The 20,871-nt window shown below is 42.2% G+C and overlaps 1 protein-coding gene across 1 annotated transcript in view; it reads right to left on the bottom strand.

The window, feature by feature from the left end:
• LOC124555947 (GTPase-activating Rap/Ran-GAP domain-like protein 3) overlaps positions 1–20,871 on the bottom strand; it is a 694,419-nt gene that overhangs the window by 331,641 nt on the left and 341,907 nt on the right. Inside the window, exon 2 of the mRNA XM_047129996.1 lies at positions 6,181–6,250. Within this exon, the coding sequence (XP_046985952.1) occupies positions 6,181–6,250 (70 nt within the window). The remainder of the gene's footprint in view (positions 1–6,180; positions 6,251–20,871) is intronic.

The following is a 20,871-nucleotide window of genomic DNA, read 5'->3' as shown; positions in this document are numbered from 1 at the left end:
CAACGGGACCGTGGAATGTTTTTTTTCAAAAGCAGTCACCACATGCGTTAAGAAATTCATCCCACTGGGAGACGAGACGATCAATTCCTATTTCGTAGAATGCAGTCGGCCGATGACGGATCGACAACCGCACCCACTCTAGCACCTCCTTGTCCAACCGAAACCTACATCCATGCCAAAGATGTGAAAATCACACGATGAAAGACCCGGGCTGTACGGAGGAGTTGCATGGTTTCCCAACCAAATCGCTGAAAGGTATCCTTCGTCCGATTGGCAGTGTGGGGGCGCGCGTTATGCATCAAGATGACTCCGTCTGACAGCATTCCTACAGTCCGAGGGCAAACGGGAAAGCTTCAGTGGAAACAATCCACATCCCTCCTGTCAAAGAAACCCAAAACTGTTCTCACAAGTTCCGGTAAAGTCGTGATGATCTTCTTCGACTGCAGGGGCCATCTGCTCGTTCAGTTCCTCGAGCGTGGAACCAAAATCAGTGCGCAGTGCTATGAAGATACTTCGCAGAAACTGCTATGCGCCATGAAGTCAAAACACCCAGAAATGTATTCGGACGGAATCATCATGTTGCACGATAACACCCGCCCCTACATTGCCAATCTGACGAAGGCTACGCTTCAGCTATTTGGTTGGGAAACTCTGTTACATCTTCTGTACAGCTCGGATCTTTCATCGCATAATTTTCATATTTTGTGCGACCTGAAGAAAGACCTGCATGGAAGTCGGCTGCAGTCTGACGATGAAGTGCAAGAGTGGGTACAACTGTGGCTCTGTCAGCAGCAGAACGCGTTCTACGAAACAGGAAAAGATCGTCTCGTCTCCCAGTGGGATAAATTTCTTAACGCATGTGGTGACTACTTTTAAATGGAACCATTCCATAGTACTTTTGCGGCGGGTGCTAAGTTGCCATTTGACTGCCCCTCATAGAAAACTAGTGTACGCACTGGCAAGCACAATAAATATGATTACTATCTCCGTTTTTGTATTGCAACTGAACTGACTTTCTAGATAAGATTATTCGTTTTTATTACTGTCACTCTTCGTTTCATGTTACACTGTAAACATATGATGAAATGACTACTCTGTCTTCAAAGACGTCATCAGCCCAACGTTTGGTTTGTACACCATGTTGCGCTAGTAAACATGGTCCTATTGGAAGTGGGATCCATAATCTTCCTCCGATCTTTGAACTTATTTTTTTTTAGTCAGTTATAGGGTGACCAAAGTACCAAAGTTGAATATGGTTTCTGTACAAAGGTGCGACTCGACGTTTTTCACATTAATAATTTGTTATCGGTCTTTCGATTCAAATGGTTCAAATGGCTCTGAGCACTATGGGACTTAAAAGCTTTGGTCATCAGTCCCCTAGAACTTAGATCTACTTAAACCTAACTAACCTAAGGACATCACACAACACCCAGTCATCACGAGGCAGAGAAAATCCCTGACCCCGCCGGGAATCGAACCCGGGAACCCTGGCGCCGGAAGCGTCGGTCTTTCGTTTGATCAAGTGCTCATAATACAAGTTAATGAAATACAAAAAATTGCCGCCTGTTAATATAGGACAAATAATCGGTACAAACAGCTCCATTTTTCATATATTAATAGCACAAGTTCTGTATCAACTACCAGTATGTTCGTAATAAGTGAACAGGGAGAAAACTGGTGTTCTTGGCATAGATGGAATAGACATAAACAAAGTTTTTTATGTAGCTACATGCAGCACGTTCATGGAAGACAAGAGTCAACATGATCGGATGAATAACTTTGTATTGTTTTTCAATGCAGTCCAATTGTATGTGTTTCATTCAGATGGCTAAACAGAAATTCCATGCAATCCCTCCCCCTCCCCCCCCCACCCCTCTCTCTCTCTCTCTCTCTCTCTCTCTCTCTCTCTCTTTTGCGGGTAATCACCAATGAAAGTGAGGCTCGGCGAATTGTTGTTATAAGGAGGCTGCTACTTAATATTCAACAATGAAGAAATGGGCAGCTGAATTCAATCGCCGCAGTATTTGTCTTCATTATGAGCCATATGTTGTACATGTTCAAATTGCCATCGCAATTGATAACGTCGAGAACGTGCACCAGATGACACTGGACGATAGTCCAAGAAAGGTTTACGTAGAGCTTGACTTCTTTGTGTGGTGTCACCGCCAGACACCACACTTGCTAGGTGGTAGCCTTTAAATCGGCCGCGGTCCGTTAGTATACGTCGGACCCGCGTGTCGCCACTGTCAGTGATTGCAGACCGAGCGCCACCACACGGCAGGTCTAGAGAGACGTACTAGCACTCGCCCCAGTTGTACAGCCGACGTTCATAGCAGTGGTTCACTGACAAATACGCTCTCATTTGCCGAGACGATAGTTAGCATAGCCTTCAGCTACGTCATTTGCTACGACCTAGCAAGGCGCCATTACCAGTGTATATGAAATGGAAATTATGTACAGTCAAGAGAGATGTACACCGATTGTGGATTAAAGTTAAGTATTCTACCAGTACCCCCTGTTTTGCTAGTCTTATTTCTCTGACCTGTTCCAGACCTCACGCCAGTCTGCGTGTAATAAAACGCGTGCATTTCGGCCTCCTCTAGCAACACGGTGTTGGATCTTCTGCCAACACTTCACTTTGTCATTCCATAAAAGAGAATAACGTATGTTTTACACAAGGAATTAACAAGACAGTCCTACGTAACACTAGTGCATCATTTTTTGAATGTTGGCAGAATGCAAATGCGAAAAGGCATTTCTCAGCAATCTTTAGACCAGTTTAGGAAGAATCCAACCGATGTGCGCTGATTAGTTACTTAGCTCTAAGCACTACGGGACTTAACATCTGAGGTCATCAGTCCCCTAGACTTAGAACTACTTAAACCTCACTAACCTAAGTACATCACACATCCATGCCCGAGGCAGGATTCGAACCTGCGACCGTAGCAGCCGCGTGGTTCCGGACTGAAGCGCCTAGAACCGCTCGGCCACAGCGGCCGACGATTAGTTACTGTGGATGACAAATGGGCCCACTTTTTCATGACACATCGATCAAAGCATTGGTTGCAAGTGTATGGCCTGCACCAAGAAAGGCGAAATCTGTTTCATCAGATGGTGAAATTACGCCAAGTGTTTTTGGGTGAACAAAAGAAATTGTCATCGTGAATTACTTTGCAATGGGTAAAACAATAAATGGTGAAAACTATGCTAATCTCCTGGATCTATTAGCTCTAAAGATACGTGATAAGACGTCTGTATTTCAAAAGAAAAAAAAATATCATCTCTTTTTACGAGTGTATACCAGCCGACAAAGGCGTATTGGTAATGGGTGGTAAGAAGAGTCTGATGTACGAATTTTTCGATCATTCGTCCTGTTCACTAGATTCGTCACCATACTGCTTGTATCTTCTACGACATCTAAAGAAATTTATAGGCAGACAACTCTTTGAATCCGTTGAAGATGCTATGCGAGCCGTAGATGAGTACTCTGTAGACTGTCCAGAACAGCAGCAACAGGGGCGGAACTCCCACTGGAGTATCGTTGAACAGTGTGTATTAACCCTGACGTGGGTTATGTAGAAAAATACGCTGAGGTGACAAAAATCAGGGTCCGCAGCTCGTGGTCGTGCGGTAGCGTTCTCGCTTCCCGCGCCCGTGTTCCCGGGTTCGATTCCCGGCGGGGTCAGGGATTTTCTCTGCCTCGTGATGACTGGGTGTTGTGTGATGACCTTAGGTTAGTTAGGTTTAAGTGGCTCTAAGTTCTAGGGGACTGATGACCATAGATGTTAAGTCCCATAGTGCTCAGAGCCACAAAAGTCAGGGGGGCAGTGATATGCACACAGATAGCAACAGTATCGCGTACATGAGGTATTAAAGAGCAGTGCATTGGTGATTATGTGAGAAGAGCAGTGAGCAGTGCATTGGTGATTATGTGAGAAGATATCCGACATGATCATGGCCACACGACGGGAATTAAGTGTCTGAACACGGAATGGCAGTTGGAGCTAGACGCATGGGACATTTCTCGCTGTGGCCGACAGACTTCTGTTAACGACCGAGAACAGTGGCGTTTGCGTAGAGTTAGGACAGTGAGGTGAAATTTGGCGTTATAGGCTATGGCAGCAAATGATCCACGCCTTTGCGAACACCAAGACACCGCCGGCAGCGCCTTTCCTGGGCTGGTGGCCAGATCGGTTGAACCCTGACGACTGGAAAATTGTGACCTGGTCAGATGAGTCCTGGCTTCAGTTGATAAGACTGACAATAAGGTTCGAATGAGGCGCAGACCCCACCAAGCCTTGGACCCAAGTTGTCAACAAGGCGCTGTGCGAGACGGTGGTGACTCCATAACTGTGTGGGCTGTGTTTACATGGCACATTGATTGGAAATGGTTCAAATGGCTCTGAGCACTATGGGACTTAACTTCAGAGGTCGTCAGTCCCCTAGAACTTAGAACTACTTAAACCTAACTAACCTAAGAACATCACACACATCCATGCCCGAGGCAGGATTCGAACCTGCGGCCGGAGCGGTCGCGCGTTTCCAGACTGTAGCGCCTAGAACCACTCGGTCACCACGGCCGGTTTGGAAATGGTTATGTTAGGCTATCTGGAGACCATCTGCAGTCATTCACGGACTTCATGTTCCCAAATAACGATGGAATTTTTATGGATGGCAATGCGTCACGTAACTGGGCCATAATAATTTGCAATTGGTTTGAAGAACGTTCTGGACAATTCGAGAGAATGATTTGGCATCCCAGATCGCCCGAGTTGAATTCTATCGAACATTTATGAGACGTAATTGACAAAGCTGTTCGAGCGCAAAATCCTTGTCAACAAGGCACTGAGCCAGATGGTGGTGACTCCATAACTCTGTGGGCTGTGTTTACATGGCACATTGATTGGAAATGGTTCAAATGGCTCTGAGCACTATGGGACTTAACTTCAGAGGTCGTCAGTCCCCTAGAACTTAGAACTACTTAAACCTAACCAACCTAAGGACATCACACAAGTCTATGCACGAGGCAGGATTCGAACCTGCGGCCGGAGCGGTCGCGCGGTTCCAGACTGTAGCGCCTAGAACCACTCGGTCACCACGGCCGGTTTGGAAATGGTTATGTTAGGCTATCTGGAGACCATCTGCAGTCATTCACGGACTTCATGTTCCCAAATAACGATGGAATTTTTATGGATGGCAATGCGTCACGTAACTGGGCCATAACAATTTGCAATTGGTTTGAAGAACGTTCTGGACAATTCGAGAGAATGATTTGGCATCCCAGATCGCCCGAATTGAATTCTATCGAACATTTATGAGACGTAATTGACAAAGCTGTTCGAGCACAAAATCCTTGTCAACAAGGCACTGAGCCAGATGGTGGTGACTCCATAACTCTGTGGGCTGTGTTTACATGGCACATTGATTGGAAATGGTTATGTTTGGCTCTCTGGAGACCATCTGCAGTCATTCACGGACTTCATGTTCTCAAATAACGATGGAATTTCTATCGATGACAATGTGTCACGTAACTGGGCCACAACTGTTTGTGATTGGTTTGAAGAACATTCTGAACAGTTCGAGCGAATTATTTGGCAACCCAGATCGCCCGAATTGAGTCACATCGAACATTTATGGGGCATAATCGACAAAGTTGTTCGAGCACAAAATCCTGCACCGGCAACACTTTCGCAATTATGGAAGGCTATAGAGGCAGCATGGCTCAGGACTTCTGCAGGGGACTTCCAAGAAAGTCCATGCCACTCGAGATTATGCACTATGCAGGGAAAATAGGGATCCGAGACGATATTAGGAGATATTCCATGACTTTCGTCACATCAGTGTAAGAGCATATATGTCCTAAGAGACACAGCCAAGAAACGTTTTTCTTGCGCTCGTATCTCATGTTGTATAGAATTTTCTTAAGTTGATAATAACCTCATTCCAGAGAAGGAATCAAAATCATGGGTAAATGCAAATGATTTTTATCCGATGCTACATCAGCTATAGATACCATGTATTAGATGCACTATGAGTGTACAGTAACACACACTTCTCACGTGAATTTTGTTGGACGCTTTTCTGTTCTTGTGAAGTCACACCTAGCTTTAAAATTAGGTGTAGAACAAAAATACAATAAAATATATGGTTACAGTATTAATTTGCTGAGTCATTACTTACCAATTCTACTGATCCATAATGGCGACGGCTGAAGACGCCGCGACGGGAGATCAAATCAGTGGTTGAAGAGCTGAAAGACAAAGAACAGCCAGTAAGTGTAAACGAAATGATAAGTTATTTGACAGAAACAATTAACCTTAACATAAAGTTAAGAGGAATATTGTAAATAAATTCGAAGGACTGAACACTAATAAACCACAATATAAGTACTTAACAATGAGAGTAATAGTTTTGATTTCCTGTTGCTCTTGTAACTATCATGAGCCGTTTTACACCAATAAGATGATATAGAGTGTTGTAATAGTAAACATAATTTTAAATAGCTATAAAGGCTTTTGATACCTCTGATTCAGACATATTACTTATTAAAATGAGTCAGGTGAACATCTCAAAGAGTATCATATTTAGATCGACAAACAAATATCGACTAATCATCTATAGGTCAGAGAAGTCGTCACTGGAAACATGTACTGCCGTATCAGTGAACATTATCATGAGAAATTTCGTCCTGTACTTCTTGATGGTATCTAAGTACCGTATCAAAGACAAAATAAAAGATCTCGGCATAACTTTGGATGAGTATTTAAATTACGTAGATGAAACTGTCTTGACTGTACGAAATCGAAAAATTTAGAAAAAAGTATTTCCTCAAAAATAAAACTTATTCATCCTTATGTCCAGCCGAATCTGTTTTGTCGATTAACACGGCACAAATAGTGAAAAGAGCTGGCGACTCTAGCTAGCCTCGAATGGTTGTCTAAGGTGTGTGTAACATTCACATCTTTGATCGTGTCAGTCCTCCCTACACTCAGTTAGGGTGGATACAGTCGGAAGGGTGACTTGATTTTCACATGCTCTGTGTCTTTCGTCGGTTTCTTAGTCGCTACTGAGTTTAACATCTACAACGACATATTAAATATCCATCACCAATCTCTAACTGCAAGGTCTGTTACGCCCAGTGACGTAACTGCACCTACGCGTAACACTAAATCTCTGGGACAATTTATCAGTAACCTGCATCTTATCCAAATCCTCTCTGCATTAAGAGGGCTGTAAAGCTTTATCTGATTTCAAAGGGATACCCTCCCTCTCGGCATATCCCAGCTGTTTTTGTTCTGCCCGACAGCAATCCAGTATTTCTGCTACATTGTCAACACTATCAATAGTTTCATCATCCCTTTTTTCTGCTTTCTTTTCTACATTTCATCTACTAACCTTACCCTATTATTTATCGTCTCCGGGCCAAACAACTTCTTCAGAATTGATTTCTTCTGAATTGTTTCCATATATTTGTGTTGGACATCATTATTTACATTCCACAAAATCCTGATGATGAAATTGCTTAACGTGAAGTTAATTTGACTGACCTTAATGAAATAATAATAATAATAATAATAATAATAATAATAATAATAATATTTGCTGCTCATGCACGTGCACATTGTAATAATTACTATAGATATTATCATTATTATTACTATTGCAATGCTCCTGCAGTACATAAATTTTAATGTTAACTTACAAAAACTATCTGTTAACATATAAGAAGGGACCTGCAGGTCCTTATTTTGTCAGGAGAAATAAATGTGTAAATAAAAAAATGTTATAATTCTGTAATTCTTAAATTGTATGCATATGCTTAATCCATCTCATGTATGAAATTAATTCAGAACAATTCAACATACTCATAACGTATTTCTAATACTACCTTTGAACGTTGTCCAGAATCTGCAAAACAAAACAGAACTTAATAATGAAGTCATTTCAGAACTTTTACATAATGTTCATAACCGACATTTAACAAGATTAAGGAGTATTATGGCTATTTCAGTTCTCATTTCCTTACCCAGGATGACTATTTCCCACATTAACGTAAGCCCATCTGCCAAGAAGGAATAGTTGTCGATAAATATTTTTATTGCTTTCCATTGTGTATGCTTGTAACTTATTTCTTAAAATAAGTTATATGTAGTTCAAGTATGTATCAAGATTTCATCCAGTAACAGCCAGTGTGTTAGGGCAGATGAAAATATGAGAACGGTACCAATTTGAAATTTATTTCCTAACTTTAGCTATGTATCATCGTACATTAACGCAAAGGGAACATGTAACATTATATATTATATCGTACACAAACCGTTCAGAATGATTCGTGTTTCACCTGTATGAAACGAATACTCAGAGCTGTGACTGTTCTCTCTTCTCAGATGGAAGAGGATGAGTAGAACATAATATAAACCTAGCCGTGGTCAACATCTGACAGAGTGTATCTTAGATTATAACTGTTAAATTTGTTACATCACGGAGTGTCGTCTTCCATTTCGTGTCGAACTAAAGCGACTGAAAATATTTAAAACTAAGTAATCCATAATATGATGGAATCCAGTTGACCACTTTCCCCCATGATATGACGTTGCCCTACATGAATGCTAAAACAGAACACTTCACGTAAAGGTAGATATTAAATTTACTCACCATAAACAAATTTTTGTTCTATTCCTAATCCACGTCTCAGAAAAAAAAAATTTGGGCTAGTGTAGTGAGTAGCCAAAGTCTAACTTGATAGCGTTGGCATTCATTGAGCACCTTCGAGAGCACAGATTTTTTTTCGTAAATCTTAACTACTTCAAGCAGCTCTAAATATTATGATGTGATCTAGGCTCCAAAAAGCAGAGTTCTTACGATACTTGCAAAGTTATTTCCTTTTATTGCCACACACAGGCAAACAGCAACAACCTCAGTGCCAATGTCAACGCGCGTTCCAATTAGCTGATTACTCGTCACGTCGATAGATACCTACGTTCTGGTCTTCAGCGAACTGTTTGTTAGTACTCTATGAAATGGAATATCCGGGACACAAGAGAGAAATTAGTCCGTTATGCCGAAGACAGGAAGACCTCGTTCAATTTTCATCGAACAAAGAGCCATGTTACTCCCGGCGGGGAACTATCATTTTTTTACTCTAATTGTTCTTTCTCGTCCAATATATATGAAAATTTATTACTTGTGGTAAGATTAGCCGTGGTATGATGGTCATAGGCAGCTGCAACTAACCCGGAAGTCGCTGGAGGTCTCCTTACTTTAATTTTTAAATTTGTTCTAACTAAAGTGAAAAATAACTGTACTTAAGTTAACTGTCAACTTGATATGCTGTGTAAGATACGAACTGAGAACAATTTATAATAGGTGTGTTGCAAAATAGCATAATGTAATTGTGTAATTACAAGAGTATAATTCTTAAAAGAACATCGTCAGCGACAAATTGTCGTGAAAGAAAGGAAATAAGAAAGTTCACATGAATGTAACGTCTGATAGCATCTTTTGATCATACTACATGGATAATACTGACAAAATTTGCTTTCATAAAGACATTTACATAATTACTGAATAAATAATAGTAAGGCATTTATTTAGTGATGTAATAATGATTCGGAAAATAAGAATTTTAAATAATTTTGAGTATTAATAAAAAATCAGTTTCGAGGATATAAATTTAAATTTTAAGTTTTTCCTTTGTGCGGAAACGGTCTTGTACCGGCTGCAACGGGAAGTTTATCGTATACGTATGTGCAGCTTCAGAGGACTAGATCTCAGCAGCTGATAGTGTCACTGCAAGTATCTCAAAAACTTCTTTTTAGTTACGTTTAAGTCATTGTTAGCACTGCTGTGGCCATAACCATAGTTCCGATTTGATAGTGGGCTGGGAGGAACTGAGGGAGAGAAGGGAGATTTGGAGTCAACAAACACTGTTGTCGTGGCTTAACCACTGAGCCACAATGCTTGGTGTGAGCCGTGTTATGCAGCAGTGAACGAAATAGAAAAGATTTTTTGTCCTGAACGTCCAATATCTCTGGGTGATATTTCCTGTTTCGAAAATTATGCAACATGGCATGAAGCCAGATTTTTATCGATAGTTAACTGTCAACGCGTTTCTGTTATTTGAAATTTCGCTACTGAAACCGGTGTAAGGTGGCACCGAGTAATTGGCTTGAACCCTTGAAGCCAAAATTACCAACAGACTACGTAGCCTAAGATTAATTATTAATGAATAGTGTCTTTGATCTTTGTTGTTTTAAGTGAATCAAGCAAATACAGAAATGACTTTTGTTTTAATCTGATTGTCTTCTTATTTTCGGCAGTTTCATCAAAACCGTAGGAAACTTCTGTGTGGCAAATTAAGGAAATCTGCAACATGGAACAGGACGCGTGTACTTATCAGTATTGGAAAATTTTGCAGCAATAGGGACACGTTCATAAATAAACACTGATCTCATCCATGAGTGAGTGAAGCTGTTAATTCTCAACACGTATTTGTGGGGGCCATATGGGACGGGGAAATGATGTCAATCTCAAATTGGCAAACATTTTTATGGTGGGCGCAGCGAAGCGATTACTGCTGAATAATAAGTTATTTTTGATTCATACACAGTGTTCGTTACGGGAAAGGGAGCCCTTTTTACGATACGAGGGATTTTGGTTTTAAGAGTTATTTGCTAATATGATTCGATTGATGTTCTCCTTTCCAATTTTGGGAGTCATTGACAAAAAATTGCGCAGAGCTAAATTTTCATCACCTCCGGCAAAATTTATTTCTAATGAGGCAATTTTTAGAGGAGTAATATGTTCAATCGATTCCCTTTGTTTAACTAACTTCAATTTGGATATTGCCCTTTAGAGGGAATGCACATTGATTTTTAAGGAAACTAAAGATACTGCATCGCATGTAAATGCCTCTCGCCAAATTCCATGAAATTGGCTCTTTCGCAGATCAAGCGATAGATGGACGACCGGGTCCGGCTATGGATAAAGCAACATCAAACGCTTATTCAGTAAGAGTCTAGAGCACTGTATTCGCCGTATCTCGCAGGTAACTGGGGTCAGCTATACATCAATAACCAGAATTGTGGCCACACTTAAATTACGTCCTTATAAAATGCAAATGGTACACATCTCGCTGAGGACGATCCAGATAGTCGGGTTCAGTTTATAGAATAGGTGACGCGCAAGCTGGATGAAATGCGTCGTTTCTCCTATAACGTACCGTTTACTTTGTGAACGGAGAGATAAAATAACAGAATTACAGACATGGTCAGATGTCAACCATCTATGAGTAGATCCATCAAAGGTAACTGGGGCATTGGAGGTGATGCTTTGATGTACATTGTGGGTTTCCGTGTTGTGGGGCCCTTATTCATTCAGGGTACACCAACAGCTGCCCGCAGTTGTTAGATGAAGATTTGCTGCCGGTGTTGCTGTCCACAGACGGGGCATTTACATCTTCCAGCACGACGATGCATCGGCACACTACGAGGTCTTAAATGTGCGGCGTAGTGACCGCCATGTTACATTGATTTAAGTCCATTAGATTTCTATCTGTGCACACATCTGAAAGCAGTTTTGTTTGTTGAGAAGATCACAAACTGTGCACAACTCAGGGAGCGGATTGCTGATGCCTGTGCTCGCATTCCGGTACATGTGTTGGTTAAGGTCGATTGAAGAATGGGTGGAGTGGATAACTAGAACTTTACGGTCTGTTGGAGAAGTCGAGCAGATTGTGTGGCCAGTGTCACCAGCATTTGCATTGTTCAGTATAAAATGCGACATAACTCGAAAATGAATAAACCTACGTTCAAATGAAAGGCTCCATTGCTTCTGTCTTGTAATTTTCTATTGTCTGAGATGTAACATAACTCTACTTCCTTTTGAAAATTTGTATCCAAGGTGACGGATTTCGAAATGGCCGCCCTGCTGGTAGCATAGCCTTACACGTTTTTCCTCCTCTATCAGCTCCTTGTAACTGACTTTAAATTTCAATGTTTCCACCTGCTATTTAGAGGGATAGTTCCACATCTATATATAGTCCGGAACTACTCCACAAAACGGATAGCGTGACAAGTGAATGAACATTCATATCTCACCTATAGCAGGTCCACTGTTTCCGATGTGATAGTGAAGCGGAAACGTGAAGGGACACGTACAGCACAAAAACGTACAGGCCGACGTCGTCTGTTGACTGACAGTGACCGCCGACAGTCGATGAGGGTCGTAATGTGTAATAGGCAGACATCTATCCAGACCATCACACAGGAATTCCAAACTGCATCAGGGTCCACTGCAAGTACTATGACAGTTAGGCTGGAGGAGAGAAAACTTCCATTTCATGGTCGAGAGGCTGCTCATAAGCCACACACCACGCCGGTAAATGCAAACGACGCACCGCTTCGTGTACGGAGCGTAAACATTGGACGATTGAACAGTAGAAAAACGTTGTGAGGAGTGACGAATCACGTTACACAATGTGACGATCCGATGGCAGGGTGTGGGTATGGCGAATGCCCGGTGAACGGCATCTTCCATCGTGTGTAGTGCCAAAAGTAAAAATCGGAGGCTGTGGTGTTACGGTGTGATCGTGTGTTTCATGGCGGGGGCTTGCACCCCTTGTTGTTTTGCGTGGCACTATCACAGCATAGGCCTACAATGATGTTTTAAGCACCTTCTTGCTTCCCACTGATAAAGAGCAATTTGGGGATGGCGAATGCATCTTTCAACACGCTCGAGCACCTGTTCATACTGCACGGCCTGTGGCGGAGTGCTTTCAAGACAATAACATCCCTGTAACGGTCTGGCCTGCACAGAGACCTGACCTGAATCCCATAGAACAGCTTTGGGATGTTTTGGAACGCCGACTTCGTGCCAGACGTCAACGACCGACATCGATACCTCTCCTCAGTGCAGCACTCCGTGTAGAATGGGGTGCCATTCTCCAAGAAACCTTCGAGCAACTGATTGAACGTATGCCTGCGAGAGTGGAAGCTGTCATCAAGGCTAAGGGTGGGCCAACACCATATTGAATTCCAACATTATCGATGGAGGGCGCCACGAACTTGTACGTCATTTTCAGCCTGCTGTCCGGATACTTTTAATCACATAGTGTATGTACAAACGTTACTGTAAGAATTATAAGATAAGAAGGGTAGAGAAATAAAGAAAGACAGTGGTAATTTGGAGTTTACAGTCACGTCGACGTTGAAATAATAATAGACGAAGTACTAGCACAGTTGAAGTATGTGTGCTTTGTTTCGAGGAACGATCACGCCGTTCGCCGTCGGTAATTAAGAGACACCATAAAAATTCTTAATGTGGTTGGGTGGGTATGAATTTAAAACTCACTTGTATACGACTCCAGTGTCTGTAGTACTGCGACATGTCGCTTTGTATGAAAGTTGACACGTTGATTTCTAATATAATTGAACCATTTTCTGAAAAATAAAATAATTTTCACTGATGTTGAAATTTGTAAGTAGTGCGTGAGTTACGTTTGTTGAGATGCAATGAGCATATATATATATATATATATATATATATATATATATATATATATATATATATACGAGGGCAGTTCAATAAGTAATGCAACACTTTTTTTTCTGAAACAGGGGTTGTTTTATTCAGCATTGAAATACACCAGGTTATTCCCCAATCTTTTAGCTACACAACACTATTTTTCAACGTAATCTCCATTCAATGCTACGGCCTTACGCCGCCTTGAAATGAGGGCCTGTATGCCTGCACGGTACCATTCCACTGGTCGATGTCGGAGCCAACGTCGTACTGCATCAATAACTTCTTCATCATCCGCGTAGTGCCTCCCACGGATTGCGTCCTTCATTGGGCCAAACATATGGAAATCCGACGGTGCGAGATCGGGCTGTAGGGTGCATGAGGAAGAACAGTCCACTGAAGTTTTGTGAGCTCCTCTCGGGTGCGAAGACTTGTGTGAGGTCTTGCGTTGTCATGAAGAAGGAGAAGTTCGTTCAGATTTTTGTGAACACGCTGAAGTCGTTTCGTCAATTTCTGAAGAGTAGCACAATACACTTCAGAGTTGATCGTTTGACCATGGGGAAGGACATCGAACAGAATAACCCCTTCAGCGTCCCAGAAGACTGTAACCATGACTTTACCGGCTGAGGGTATGGCTTTAAACTTTTTCTTGGTAGGGGAGTGGGTGTGGCGCCACTCCATTGATTGCCCTTTTGTTTCAGGTTCGAAGTGATGAACCCATGTTTCATCGCCTGTAACAATCTTTGACAAGAAATTGCCACCCTCAGCCACACGACGAGCAAGCAATTCCGCACAGATGGTTCTCCTTTGCTCTTTATGGTGTTCGGTTAGACAACGAGGGACCCATCGGGAACAAACCTTTGAATATCCCAACTAGTGAACAATTGTGACAGCACTACCAACAGAGATGTCAAGTTGGGCACTGAGCTGTTTGATGGTGATCCGTCGATCATCTCGAACGAGGGTGTTCGCACGCTCCGCCATTGCAGGAGCCACAGCTGTGCACGGCCGGCCCGCACGCGGGAGATCGGACAGTCTTGCTTGACCTTGCGGCGATGATGACACACGCTTTGCCCAACGACTCACCGTGTTTTTGTCCACTGCCAGATCACCGTAGACATTCTGCAAGCGCCTATGAATATCTGAGATGCCCTGGTTTTCCGCCAAAAGAAACTCGATCACTGCCCGTTGTTTGCAACGCACATCCGTTACAGACGCCATTTTAACAGCTCCGTACAGCGCTGCCACCTGTCGGAAGTCAATGAAACTATACGAGACGAAGCGGGAATGTTTGAAAATATTCCACAAGAAATTTCCGGTTTTTTCAACCAAAATTGGCCGAGAAAAAAAATGTGTTGCATTACTTATTGAACTGCCCTCGTATATATATAACTTAAGGTTATGGAAACTAATTCAAATTCTGTGATAATTGAAAAGTCTTTGATTTAAAGTGAATATAATTTATGCTGAATAGCTGTCATTTTGCATGTTTACCTTCTGTTATGGCATGTACACATTTCTTGACAATTTACACGTGTGTATTACTTTGTTTTAGTCTTAATATACGTACTCAGCCATTGGAGGAGAAAATTAAAAACGAGATCGCACTGATTGGACAGTTTAGGCGATGGAGGTGGTGATATGTGGCTACTGCCAACGTACGCCTTTTCGCAGATTTTATTGAATGACCTCACATAATTAAAAAGCGTAACTTCTGCGGAAATTTATTATCAAAGAGCTTCCGAGAAACAATATGTGATAATACATGTAGCGGTCGAGCTTTCACTGTTTGCTCCATGGACAAGGGGATCTAATATCTCTCAAAATAAAAGAAATGATAGTATCGCGTTGTATCAGACGCGAATGGTACGTCCGAACACTGTTTGGAGGTGTAGAGTTTGGGTTTATTATACAGCTGCTTTTTGCTATGTGAGAACTGGGCCGAAAATACCATGTATTTTTCCACATAACATCGATACTCGAAGCAAACCTGTGGCGAAAAAGTAATTTGTATCCTGTCAGCTGCACGTCAGGAAGTAGTAGCGGAGTAACAAGGTAAGCGGGCAATCGACCGACGACCAGCCAAGCGGGATGGCGATCTTACACTCGGTTGCTCGGGAGTATTCCATTAACCGCACTGGCCCAGCGCGGCGTGCCGCACGTGTAATCTGTCACACTTTTTAACTTCCCGACTCTCTAGAAATTCTAATGTCCTGAATAAATTTGTGGAGCCAGCGAAATGGACCATGGTCTCAATCTCGTGCTGGCAGTTACCGATGTATTTTATACCATACTGATATTAATATTAATAATCAATCGTCTGTTGTTCATCAGCTGGTGATAATTAGTTGTATGCTATGCCAACAGGTTAAAGCCTGCTCCCGTCGACAAGTGACATTGTGAATTGCTCCTGAAACTAGCAATACAGCGCTGAAGAAGTTATCAGCAAGGGACTTGTTGCAGGAAATTAATTATTAAACTAAACATTTTGATATAGTCAAGATGTGGGCAAAAGCAGTACAACAGACGTCAATAAATTGTATTGTGATATAAAATATATGTTAATGATTGCGCAGATAGTATTAGCTGAGCTTCTTTTCGTGAAAAATATGTCTCGTGTAGCGGTTAGCCACAGGCTGCTTATGTCGAGATATTTTAAGATGTGTACTCCACGGAAAGTATATATTTAGTAGTCTTTGAATACACGGTTAATGACTGACAGCTGGAATCAATTATGTAACGCAGATACCTGGGGAAAACAATGAATATGCGTATAAAGTAGAATGGACACACCGGTTTTGCTTCCAGAGCTCCTCTACGGATACATTCGTGGGCAAATGAGATGTAGCTCTTGCGTTTGACAAAAAACGCTGCAGTCACCACAGCAAATGAAACAGTTTGGCGTGACACTTGACTGAGATTTTTATTTTATTTATTTACCAGATTCGTTTTTCCGTCTAGTGTTCACTGAACGAATGCTTCTGCATCTTCTGAATGGCACAATATTGTTAACAACAAATTACATGATTGAGTGTATGTGCAGGGATGACAGAACTATGTTTCTGAAACAAATGAACAACGGCCTTCACGAACTGACAATGCATATCAGCCTGACCACACTATTCTGGGCAAACAATAATCTTGGGGAGTTCATGTAATAGCCCCAAGATATTGTACTATAGGAGTTAATAAAATGAAAGTAAGGAAAGGCAATAAGGTTTCGAGTTTCGCTGTCAGAGATAGTGAAGATCAGTTTCATAGTGAAGGCAGCACGCAGTAGTCATTTTTTGCACAACGTATTGAAAGGCACATTCAGAGAAAGCTCTTCATCTGCCATCGGTCATAATAATTAAAACTGTAGACTTCACTGACTGCCTGACCATTTTGGGACGATAAAATTTCGCTTTTGAAACAGTTCCGTGTCGGAAACTGAATGCAATTTTCTGGAATATGAAAAAATTTTCGCTGTTGATTACCTTAAAAAAGGTAAAACAACAACTAGGTAGTAATAACCAATTTTCCTGGACTAAATTGACCCACAAATGTGAGAGAAGACGTCTAGGACGCTAATCAGAACAATAATCTTTCCTCTGACTTCCACATGTGTTTCAGTCTAAAGAAATTTTTATTCTGAATAAGTCCAGAGAAGATGTTACGACATACATAGGTGGATGTTTTGCAGATAGTCCTAAATCGCTCTTGAGTGCTAGTGTACTCACTGCAGAAACACTACTTATAAGACTTCATTGTGGACAAACATATTTTAAACTAAAAAAATGTGTTTCAACTCGAGGTGAAGGAACATTTGACTTCACGAATCGTTGAAAAGAACCCACGAGATCACCCATAATCTTAAAAATCCCGAGCGTAGAGCGCTGTTGAATACTGTTAATATGTAAATAGTGATATCTTACATGATCGCAACTAAACAAACTAATGTAACCTACATTTGAGAATTAGTTATTAAAGCACTACAGGTTAAAGTTTTCGATGTCTGGTATTACTAAAATATTTTGCAATTAGAACGTTGCGAGTGGAACTTCTTCGTCGACTACTTATGAATTACCTATGTGACGTGTCGTGGGTATCCACTGATTTTACGCAGTAACAAGAAATTGTTTGAGGCCCTCCGATAGACACAGCATTCCTCCATAAAGAAACATAACAGTATTCATTCTAATCCCCCAACAAACAGTGAAACTCTGGTTACAGTTTCAAAACAAAATACATAGCTGTTTACTATATTAAGACATAAATTACATGCCTGCTTTAATGGAGTGTCATATCATGGCGTTGTTATATTGCTCTCATCCCATCAGCATTTTAGCGAAGAGTGGATTTCCGACTAAGCGCTATTAATCAGTCTTATTGTATTATAAAATCTGCATTAAAAAGTGGGACCTGCGTATATGATTTACCATAATTACTTCGCAGGCAGGTCGATTTTGTCTCAGAACTGGATAAACTGGATGACACTGATAGGATGCAAATGGATACACATCTCAATGAGCACACGTTGCTCTGATGGCGCTGCTGGAGACAGCTGCAGTATAATCGATGGCCCACGGCAACATCAGGCACGCCGGATGCGTGGCAGTCGTAAAGCGGAGCTTTTGTTTCTGTTTCCATATTTAACCGGGTGTGTTGAAATGTTTCCTCAACAAGGCCAGCGGTTCCACATTCACCATTATTTATTTTATCGGAGCAACTGAAACGGGTCTACCAGTATTTCTGCAGACCGAATGTCGTACCCTAATGTTTCTTTCTGTATTTCAGTGCTGATACCGGAGAGATGCCAAAAACGTGCACGAATGCTATTAGACTTTCACTTGTTTATGATCTTCCCCGACAGTCACTAAATTCATCTGAAGGATCTCTCTGACGTACAAGATTGCACTGATTTTCAAGAAAGTGTTTGTCATAAATTATAATGAAAGTACAGTTAAACTAGTTTACCAGGTAGTCGCTGATCGACTGCCACGACCATCCTGGCTTGTGGTTGTTTAGCGACCCCAGGGCGGCGCCCCACTGTATTCCGAACTGGAGAATATAAGTCACATTTTACCTCTGAAACATCATGTTTCGTTTCTGTGTACAGACGTGGACAAAAATATCGAAGCACAGCGAGAAATGCATGCTTGAACGTAAATGCAGATGCTACCCAAGCCTGCTACTTGTGCTGTTGTATATGACCACGAACGGTAACTTTGAAACGCCCTCAATATATTGCAAATGTTAGTCGCGGTCACGACAGTGTTCTGTGTAGTTGTGAGGGCATTATGTCGGAGCTAAGTGAACTCGAGCGTGGGAATTTGTTGGCTCTCGTACGGTTGGTGCTTCCGTAATCATTGATGATGATGAAGATGATGATTATGATGTTTGGTTTGTGGGGCACTCAGCTACGCGGTTATCAGCGCCCGTACAAATTCCCAACTATTGCTCTGTCCAATCTCGCCACTTTAATGAATGATGATAAAATGATGATGACAGCACAAACATCCAGTCCGTAACCAAGGGAGACGAAGTGTCTGGTGTTTCAAAAATGGTTCAAATGGCTCTGAGCTCTATGGGACTAAACATCTATGGTCATCAGTCCCCTAGAACTTAGAACTAATTCAACCTAACTAACCTAAGGACATCACACAACACCCAGTCATCACGAGGCAGAGAAAATTCCTGACCCCGCCGGGAATCGAACCCGGGAACCCGGGAACCCGGGCGTGGGAAGCGAGAACGCTATCGCACGACCACGAGCTGCGGACCGAAAGTGTGTACTGAGTGAACGTGACAGACGGGCACTGAAGAGGAATGTGAAGAAAAATAATACGACGACAGCAGCAAAAGTAGCTGCAGAACTGAATGTCGCACTCGCGAACCCTATCGACACCAAAACAACAAGAGGGGAGCTAGATAAGCACAAACTTGCAGATCGAGCTAGAATTCTAAAACCAGTCTTCAGTAATGCAAACGCCCGTAACTGGAAAATGTGGTGCCTAAGCAATAACACCTGGACTATGGAGCAATGGAAGATGCCGTTTGGTCGGATGAATCTTTTTCATATTTATTCCGATTTCTGGCCCTGTTTACGTTCCAAGCGTGAAACTTAGCGGGATATTGGTGATCATTCGCGCAACCATGTCATGGTGTTCTGTGGGCTCATTGGCTACGCTGTAAGTCGCATTGCTGCAACTGATTGCGTGATCATTCTAGCTGATCACGAGGCAGAGAAAATTCCTGATCCCGCCGGGAATCGAACCCGGGAACCCGGGCGTGGGAAGCGAGAACGCTATCGCACGACCACGAGCTGCGGACCGAAAGTGTGTACTGAGTGAACGTGACAGACGGGCACTGAAGAGGAATGTAGATGCTATTTTTCTTGACTTCCGGAAGGCGTTCGATACAGTTCCGCACTGTCGCCTGATAAACAAAGTAAGAGCCTACGGAATATCAGACCAGCTGTGTGGCTGGATTGAAGAGTTTTTAGCAAACAGAATACAGCATGTTTTTATCAATGGAGAGACGTCTACAGACGTTAAAGTAACCTCTGGCGTGCCACAGGGGAGTGTTATGGGACCATTGCTTTTCACAATACATATAAATGACCTAGTAGATGGTGTCGGAAGTTCCATGTGGCTTTTCGCGGATGATGCTGTAGTATACAGAGAAGTTACAGCATTAGAAAATAGTAGCGAAATGCACGAAGATCTGCAGCGGATAGGCCCTTGTTGCAGGGAGTGGCAACTGACCCTTAACATAGACAAATGTAATATATTGCGAATACATAGAAAGAAGGATCCTTTACTGTATGATTATATGATAGCGGAACAAACACTGGTAGCAGTTACTTCTGTAAAATATCTGGGAGTATGCGTGCGGAGCGATTTGAAGTGGAATGATCATATAAAATTAATTGTTGGGAAGGCGAGTACCAGGTTGAGATTCATTGGGAGAGTGCTTAGAAAATGTAGTCCATCAACAAAGGAGGTGGCTAACAAAACACTCGTTCGACCTATACTTGAGTATTGCTCATAAGTTGGGATCCATACCAGATCGGGTTGACAGAGGAGATAGAGAAGATCCAAAGAAGAGCGGCGCGTTTCGTCACAGGGTTATTTGGTAACCGTGATAGCGTTACGGAGATGTTTAATAAACTCAAGTGGCAGACTCTGCAAGAGAGGCGCTCTGCATCGCGGTGTAGCTTGCTCGCCAGGTTTCCAGAGGGTGCGTTTCTGGATGAGGTATCGAATATATTGCTTCCCTCTACTTATACCTCCCGAGGAGATCACGAATGTAAAATTAGAGAGATTAGAGCGCGCACGGAGGCTTTCAGACAGTCGTTCTTCCCGCGAA

This window comes from Schistocerca americana, chromosome X (genome assembly GCF_021461395.2).
Source record: "Schistocerca americana isolate TAMUIC-IGC-003095 chromosome X, iqSchAmer2.1, whole genome shotgun sequence".
NCBI classification, from domain to species: Eukaryota; Metazoa; Arthropoda; class Insecta; order Orthoptera; family Acrididae; genus Schistocerca; species Schistocerca americana.
This window is presented reverse-complemented; position numbering and strand designations above follow the sequence as displayed.